Source organism: Synchiropus splendidus, chromosome 3, assembly GCF_027744825.2.
Source record: "Synchiropus splendidus isolate RoL2022-P1 chromosome 3, RoL_Sspl_1.0, whole genome shotgun sequence".
NCBI lineage: Eukaryota > Metazoa > Chordata > Actinopteri > Syngnathiformes > Callionymidae > Synchiropus > Synchiropus splendidus.
Genome location: NC_071336.1, coordinates 23,629,429 through 23,638,249, shown reverse-complemented (window position 1 = coordinate 23,638,249; position 8,821 = coordinate 23,629,429). Strand labels below are relative to the sequence as shown.

At 42.0% G+C, this 8,821-nt stretch overlaps 1 protein-coding gene across 1 annotated transcript; it reads left to right on the top strand.

Annotated features, from left to right (window-relative positions):
* The first annotated feature begins 3,556 nt into the window (after positions 1-3,556).
* dtx3la (deltex E3 ubiquitin ligase 3L a) lies at positions 3,557-8,605 on the top strand. The gene is made up of 6 exons (XM_053860663.1): positions 3,557-3,661; positions 3,760-3,892; positions 6,708-6,790; positions 6,862-7,013; positions 8,168-8,379; positions 8,457-8,605. Exons 3-6 carry the CDS (start codon positions 6,709-6,711, stop codon positions 8,524-8,526), a joined length of 516 nt encoding a protein of 171 aa, XP_053716638.1. The 5' UTR covers positions 3,557-3,661; positions 3,760-3,892; position 6,708; the 3' UTR covers positions 8,527-8,605.
* The last annotated feature ends 216 nt before the right edge of the window (positions 8,606-8,821 follow it).

Here is an 8,821-nt window from a genome sequence, read left to right as displayed (position 1 = left end):
TGGGGCAGGTGATGTGCTCTGTTTTCCACAGCTCTAAGTGTAACTACTCCAGGGGAAAGCAGATGATGAGATGCTGGAAAACCAACTTAATGACTTATTCTCAGGGGTCTTTGACGGTGGCGTGTGGACTGGTCGTGGTACAGTGTGAGAATCGAGGGGAAACCCCACTAGAAGCTGAATACAAGTCGCCATAATCCTCGAGCCGCGACATCCATGAGCCTCCTCCTGTGTAGTGTGTATGTAATGTATACTATTACCGGTAACTTTGATAATACGACGGATAAGAGCAATTGCAATAAATGAATACATTTAATAAAAATATCTAAGACCAAGTTGGTGCAGTTTTCCTCTTTCCCAGGGGGAGGATCATTTCAGTTTCCAATTTCGAATAAGTCTGTTGTCATCACAAAGAGATGCCAGAAATATGGGAAATGGAGAGTAATGGAATTATCAATACATGAACAACACCCCACCCCCTGTAAATAAATAAATAATCCAGTAAACATTCTGAACCAATCTCCACTAGGTGTCAGAAGAGAGCATCATCACTGTGTCCTGCTCCGCCTTGTAATAAACATGGCAACTGGTATGAAATGTACTTTTTTTATGATATTTTATGATGATGATATTTAAAAGCTCTCTATGTGTGTTGATTTATAATGTGACTCCTCAACTGAATTGACCCAAACTATTATTCATTTGGCAGTTTATCCCCATAGATGTGACAGTAAACAGCGAGCAACAAAACATTACATAAGAAAAAAAGAGAAAACGTGAACCAGAATATCAAACATACGTATTGATATGTGATGAGAAAGTATTTCTCAGACGAGTCCTCTTTAATGCGGCGCAGAGATTTGTGATCTCCTTATTGAAAATAGAACTAATTTGTGAGTCCGGTGGCGTTGGTTCTCCTCGGATCAGATTCCCAGCAAATGCACGTGAAGTCAAGCCAACAACTAAATTAAAGAGTCGACCTGCTGATGTCCCCCTCACTCTCACTGCTTCCCTTCGCTCCCCCCACCCCACCCCGCCTCCCATGATCTCCTCTTTGCTCTCCCCCGCTGCGCTCGCTCACCTTCACCAAACCAACCAGCGCCTCAGTTATTGGATAATTTGCCTTCTCCCACGTGTCTGTCACCTAATTAAATGTGTTGTACACTGTCTGCAGAATGTCACAATTGATTTTCCTCTCCACAAGTAAGTGGAGACCCGTTTAATTTAAAATGAACCCCAATACACACACACACAAAGGAGCCACTCACACGCTCAACCCACATAGTCAATGTTTCACCATCTGGTCAATTGCATCTGGATACGACCTAGCAAAGATCAACTTGCCTCGACTTCAAGGTAATATTCACAATATTTTAACAACAAAAATGAGGTGTTCGACAAACAGCATGGGCTCCACTACATGACTAAAGTGCCCCTCTGGCTTGTACTCCGAGTCAGTTCAAAAGCCATCCCGACTTCTCCACACCTTTTAGACATCCGCCTTAGAACACCACATCTCCAACCTCTGCTTGGCTCTGGGCCTGTTTTCTGTAATAGAACACAGGTCTTTCACTCTATTTTCATCACTAAAGCAAGAAGCCGACGTTGATTCTGATGGTTAGATAATTAATACACCACACAGTTCAGCAGGCTAGTTAGTGTGAAGACGAGGGGAAGACCTTTGACCTTTGCTAGTCAGGGCCATCCATGCTGCTGTATGCTTTGTGGCACTGCCAGCCCTACATCAGTCTTCACCTCATTTTCCAACCATGTTATGCTTGTTTAAATACATTTCTAATGGGGTTTTTTTTTATTCACAGTCACATATAAACTGAGCTGTATACTGTGTAATTGGCTAAGCAAATACACAATAAATTGTGTGATAGTGCTCTGCATTTTGCTGCAGAATTCATTGTTAAATGATACATCAAATTAAAGTTTTAAAAGCAACTTTAATATATTAATATACATGAAACATTCATATCCACAAAACAAAGACCCCATACAATGTCATATTCTAAAAAAAGGGTACTCCAAATTTAAGATTTTAACAAGAATATGAACCATAGTTCATGCTTGATATTAGTGATATTAGTGAAATTAAAATATTAGTGAAACAAGCCAGATCGGGACTACAAATAAGAATTCTATGGTCAAAGTGTGTAACCTAGAATTAAGCACTATATGATGAATTATAAATAATAAGTATTTGAAATTAGCCTGAAAGTGATCTTTTGAAACAAGATTCAAATATATATATATATTACTTACACTGCACTGAGTCTGTGTATGAAGACCAGAGACTAGATAATGAATACTACAAATAAGGGGAAATGCCTAGTTACTTTATGTAAATTAGATCATATCAGAATCAGACTTCTTTATCAAAAAGCAAGAGAACTCAACAAACTCAACAAAATTTACGTTTAAGACAATGCACTAGTACTTATAACTAACAGAACACAGGTCCTCTCCACACATATCCTACAAACCTACGGTGCTAACTGTATTTGTGAGCAAAGGAAACATGAACACTCTACACAAACATCCCAAATACGAACAAGGCAGAAAATTCACATAATCACTCAACAACTATCCTAACAATCCATTTTAACATCTCAACCCTGCTCCCATAATCCTTTGCTTCAGAGGAGCCGTGGATCACTACAATGTAGTAAATGTAGGCATAAAGCATCTGGTTTTAAGGTGGTGAAATAAATGACTGTTTGATGATGAGTTGTGATATCACAGCATCTCAACATGTTTGGAACTAAAAGCAAGAATAAACACTTGAATGAAGCAACACACATTATTTTGATGATACAAATGCAGCGATGCAAAATATCAGATTTTAGCACTTGTTTATCGGATTTTAAGATTTCCTGTCTATTAGATTAGGTCATGCTAGAGATAAGATTTTTGTCAAAAAACACTTCTAAATCTAGGTTTCTTTTATCTTGTTACGAACCACATCATTTGCAGTGCCTCAGTTCCTTTTGAGCAGTGAGGGGTCAGTGGAAAAAAACAAAACCGTGCGTTGATCAGCTTGTCTTTCAGTTCACTTTTTCTTGTTTAATTTTCCATTCCAGTTTACACCACTGCAAAATCTTGACGTGATTGTCTAAGGCGCCATGAGGTGTCCCCAGAGTTCAACTATCATCTAATGCTGCTTGACATAAAAAAAAACCAATTATTAATCAATCCAAAAATGGTAATCCAATCGAATCATGATGTGACTTTTGTTGCTTAAATCATCTTAAATGTTGGCATAAACTTATCAAAATGTTCGGTTTTGACCGAATTATTTTGTACTAGGTGTTGCCTTTGTTGCTGTGATGAGTACATTCCCGAACTCTTTATTCTTAAAAATAAAAAAAATAAAAAAGATGCTTCTGATTCAGCTGGGAGGACACGCCCTCAGCGTCTCCGGCAGCAAACACAGCTTTTCACAGAGAAGAATTGTTGACCTAATTTTACACAACATGAACCTGTTTAGTTTCCTTTACTTTACTGCCTGACGTTTACGTGTCTAGTTTATAAGTCGACATAAGTTCGTCTAAACAGTGGAGGCCTCACAACACGTGAACAGTCGAGGACTGCGCACCAGACTGACAGGTGTGGGAGCGGATCAGTTTTACCTCCTGGATGGATCAGGAGCATAAATGTAAGTGGTGCTTTACTTATTACTGCATGCTTGTAGGCCGGTTAAACACTCACACACATGCAGACACTCACACAAAGCTGTTCCACCCGTCTGATCAGGTAAAACCACAACCTTGCAGGGCGACACGCCCACTCTCTCCCACTTACTACCCGTCTGTCTCGAGTCATCATGACCTGAACAACAGCCTCAGAACAACACAGTGGCTTCGGAGCTGAGGAGCATTTCTACCAGGTACGGAAATGACTATTGTCACACATGTCGTGCTGTTCTCGCATTTGTCTCGCGTTCGCTTCTTGTTCCGGGCTGCAGCATCTGAAGAGAAACAAATGGAAGCAACCCCTTAACTCAGTCTGTTTGTTGTCATGTGAAGATAGCTAAAGAGCTGTTCATTGTGCGAGCAGTAACACTTCAGCATTCAAGTCATAAGAGGAAGGAAATCACATCATGTGGATCTTGTTTGGCAAAAGCAGATGCCTTGTGTTCTGCAACAGTTTTAATCTTGCTTTAGACGAGGAAGGACTTCAGAGGGAGTCGAATTTAACTGTGAAAACATGAATGTCAGTCCAATGAATTATGGACCAAAACAGAGTCTTAGAATACCATGAATACGTATTTGGGTCATACTAGGTCTGAAACCCCGCTGATTTTTCTCATTAAAATATGTGAAATTATGTTGTGATTTTGGATTGTACCGTGGAAGTTGGTGACCTGGAGATATTTTAAGCGACAGACACCAAACACGAGATGCATTTAAAAACAAAAAAAATGTATTTCCTATCATAGGGATTGGATGGAATTATTGACTGTGTTTAATGATACATTTAAAATAGATTGAAAATAATTGTAACTTTCAAATGGCTTTCACTGTTGCAGTGCTTTTTGGGGCATGTATGATAAACCCACTGACCCCAGACTCGGAGTGAAGCCACTTCCTTCGCTGGGTGACTTCCTCTGAAACTGTCTTCTCCTAACGGTGTTTTTTCTCCTCTCGCAAATGAAATATTAAATATGATTTAGCAGGGTACAAAAAAGTGAGTTCAGAAGGTCAGAACCATGCAGTTCCACCAATATAACTGCCCCTGCCTGGTATGAGGTGAAACATGAAGACTGAAACTGTGAGCCCATCAAGACAAAACAGCTGACCGGACAGTTAATTGAAGGGAGAGTGGAGGGTTAATGTCAGCGCAGAGAGAGAGAGAGAGAGAGAGAGAGAGAGAGAGTCAACAATGCCAGACAGAAAAGCCCCAAACCAGGCAGGAGTATCCAAATGAGTGCGGGTAATGAGGTCAAGAGGTCAGGGAGAGAGCAGGGGAAGCACAACTCACTCACAAGTTTCTCTCAGTGAGGATTGACCTTCACCTGAGCTGCAGCTACACACCATGGTCTCCACAAAACCGCCGCCTCCGAGTACTTCAGTATTACTTGATGATTCCACTCCAGGTGCTGCAGCCTCCACTGGACCGACTGAGCCAACAGATGGGGCCGGAGAACATTTTCAGATTCAGGAGACAGACTAGCTTTCCCATGAGTGGCAGTGTCAGCAGCCCCTTGTGTCGCCCTGTCACCTGGCACCATCAAACCACCCACAAGACGTTCCCAAATCAGAGCAAAGCATCCCAATGAAACAGCACCAGTGGAGCTTAGGTCTACTCAGAGTCCGCACCTATCTGTCGAAGTATTTCACAGCCTGACCGCAGCCTTCTGGCTCAGCGCTTTTATGATTAAAAATGCAAGAGAGTTCTTTGTTGCGTCCTCTACTCTGATGAATTAAAAATATTTTAAAATAGTTCCCAAAACATGTTCTTTAAGCCTTAAAATAGCAGGAGGAAAGTTATGAATTTACCAATTCAAATATAAACATGTTGGAAGTCTGCCAGTTGGAATAATAGTTGGAATGGTTTTGATTGATACGGTTGACCCGCTTTTTGAAGTAGAACATGCTGATCAATGCAGGAGTCGATGTTTTGTTTTGATTGATGGTTGTGATGCCACTGCGTCACAACTTGAAGACCGGAGAAGCAAAGGACAAAACACAGGAGAGCTTGGCAACGACTGACAAGGACTGGAGACAGAAATGAGGCGGGAGAAGTGGGACGTGACACTTGCAGTCAATAAAATCTGATGTCTGCGTTTCAGAATTAAACTTTAGAGAAAACACTTACTAGAATGATGGGTTGGTTGGACGGAGCTCAACAACCCATATCTTTTAATCTTTTAGTATTCAAATTACGCCTGTATAATAGTAGTTACTAATATTATTGTTTTAATGATAATTTTTTATTTTTTAAGAGAAGTAAAGGATTGAAAAGTGATGGATCTGAAATATGTTTCCACGTAGGTGGGTGTCAAACTCAAGGCCTGAGGGCCAGTCAGGCCCGTGCAGTCATTTTATGTGGCCCTCAAGAACTTTAAATACAGATGGTCATAATCGAGATATTTCCAATGCACCTTGATATTGTCATTTATTTTGCCATTGATTTGGCTGAGATCACAATTTGGGCTCCTGGTGTAATAGAGTTAAAGACTCCTGCTTTACAGACTTAAATAAAACATATGATCTGATAACGATAAGACCAAGATTCAGAGAGGAGTGTTTCAGTCTTTGTTTTGTCATCTGAGAAGCAGTTTCTTCATGAGAATTAAGCGCTTTCATTTATGTCTCTGGATAAAAGAGCCGCCTCAGGAATGGAAGCAGCTGAAGTGATGTTCTCTGGTGACGGGTATTCTACTCAGCAACAGCGCTGTCGTTGGTGACGGACTCAGAGTAGAGCCGGTTGAAGATGTTCACTCTGTTCTTCCCTCTGTCAAGCTGTCTACCACACCACAGAGAAGCGACTCAAGCTGCCTGAGCCTGTTTCTTGTCATGAAGAAGAGTGTTGTTGGAATGACACTCAAGAAAGGCAGCGATTGTCGCTGAAAGTGTTTGGAATCCGTCAACTTCTATTTTCTGATTTTGTCGCTGAATACCTTTTGAGCTTAAAATCGAGGAGTTGTGGTTGCATAGTTTGTAATAGTAGCTGTTTTTTGTGTGTGTGATCCCACGCAGCATGGGTTCCAGTCAAAGCACCGAGAAATTACACTGCAACCGCTACCTGGACGGACACGGCCCTCCATCGCTTCTTCATCAAGGTGTTCTTTAGACACACAAACACTCCAGCTCCACGACGAATCAGGGGTTTTAAACTCTCTTCTGTCTGCAGCTAATGTCGGGGTTGAAGAGATCTGCAGGGTGTCCAACGGCAGCCAGCCTCAGGGTCAGATGACCTGGGTGATCCTGCACCGAGAGCTTCCTGGATTCTCCGACGGCAACACGCTGCAGATAAACTACATCTTCCCTGACGGTGTTCAAACAGTAAGCAGGACCAGAAGCACAGTTGACTTTCATTAATTCACCAGCTGTTGCCAGAGTGTAGATGGGTTTTTTGGATCTCTGCTCTTTGCTGATGATGTAGTGAAGTTTCTCAGTCCAGTTGATGCTTTCACTGAAACTAGGCTCAGCTCCTGTTCATGACTCAGGGAAGGAGTCACGAGTGGCTCTGTACAGCTCTCCGTTGACCTATTGGTCTTCGTTCCCACTGCCTTGCTGAGGTTATTCAGCAGTAGCACTGCCAGTCCTCCATGCAGTGAAAAGCCTGCTCGGCCAGGCTGCCAGCACAGCTCTTTGATGTGGCCTTCCTGATGGCTTTGGGGCAGACTGGAGGGCAAAGAACGGTAAAAGCACACAGCCAGAAAAAAAAGCCAGATATTCTCAAATGTGTGGAAGAAAAATGTGTAAATTTAATATGAAAGGATTCTCAAATATTTTTCAATAATATATTTTTCTCAAGTTTACTTTTCTTTTACACAAAGAACAATGAGAAAAGTTATTTTTCAACGTGCTTTAAAAAAATGATTTTGCGGTGAAGAACTTGCTTTGAGAACTAGACAAGCTTCTCGTGGAAGCCGGACCTCTTTGCTGGGGCTGCTGCCCCCCTGACTCGGTGTGAGATTAGTGAAACACCATGGACGCAGAAGGATGGATCACCAGTTCTTCATAGAACGTCTGAATAAAGTCAGCCACACATCGAGGACTCCATGTATGTGAAGTGGCGGCGTCCCATGTGTCATGTCACTGTAGCTTGTTCGTTGGGCGAGCCAGCTCACGCGATTGTTGTCACTTTAAAGATCACTGATTGTTCAGTTGGTCACGGTGTGCATCTGGACAAAGGAAAATCACTCGACCAAAAAAGAAAAAGTAAAGGTTTGAATCATTTTAAGAAGGGTGGGGGCGGAGCTTTGAGCCATGTCTCCAGACGGACGGCATTCTTCCTGTTAAGGAGGCTGAAGATCAGGTTTGTCAAGTTCAGACAATTACAGGGGTGAAGCAGAGTAGAGGCACAGCTAACCTGAGCTGTATCTTAGAAGAGTTACGTTCTGAAAATTGTTTGTAAATAACAGGGAGAGATACTGTGTCGAACAAGAGTCAGGTCAGATCAGTTTTGGAGTGAAGTGGTCTTCCTTGTGCAGGAGAAGCACCCCAGTCCCGGGCAGCCTCACGCGGGCCTGCGGCTCTGCGCTTACCTGCCGGACAACCGTGAGGGCTGGAAAGTTCTCAAGCAGATGGAGAAGGCATTCAACCAACAGATGCTCTTCACCGTCGCCACCAACCTGGACGGATCTCCTGTCATCACCCCAACCATTCCACTAAAGACGAACCCCGACCACTCTGCCAACACAGAGTGAGATGAATTCCATTGCACTGAAAGTTAAAGTTGGAGGCTGTGTGGATCTTCAACATGATCTTTGTGTGTTGCAGAGATGGCTATCCAGACCCTCATTACCTGAAGACGGTGAGACAACTGCTGAAGGACAAAGGCTTTGAATAACCGTGTTTGAACTATAGCTAACAAGACATGCAGAGAACTTCTTCATGAATATTTGTGTGCGTCTATTACTGTATTTTTTATTTATTGTATTAAAGATAATCACATGAAAACACAGTCCTCTGTCCTGACCGCTTAACCAGGAACTGTATTTGAAGAAACAGAAGCTCATATTTAACGCTTTTAAAAAATAATATCAACAGTACCATGAATCTGCCTTGAATTTGTTGATAACTATCAAAAATATCCAAATATGTTGAAACTACGAGTTCAACTAGAGTTCATTTTAGTCTTAGGC

Bases quoted from the DNA above. Each gene is read 5' to 3' on its own strand.
- dtx3la (XM_053860663.1), top strand. From the start codon at position 6,709: ATGGGTTCCAGTCAAAGCACCGAGAAATTACACTGCAACCGCTACCTG. The intron at 6,791-6,861 runs GTGTTCTTTAGA...TTCTGTCTGCAG, and splicing joins TCCATCGCTTCTTCATCAAG to CTAATGTCGGGGTTGAAGAG. The intron at 7,014-8,167 runs GTAAGCAGGACC...TTCCTTGTGCAG, and splicing joins TCCCTGACGGTGTTCAAACA to GAGAAGCACCCCAGTCCCGG.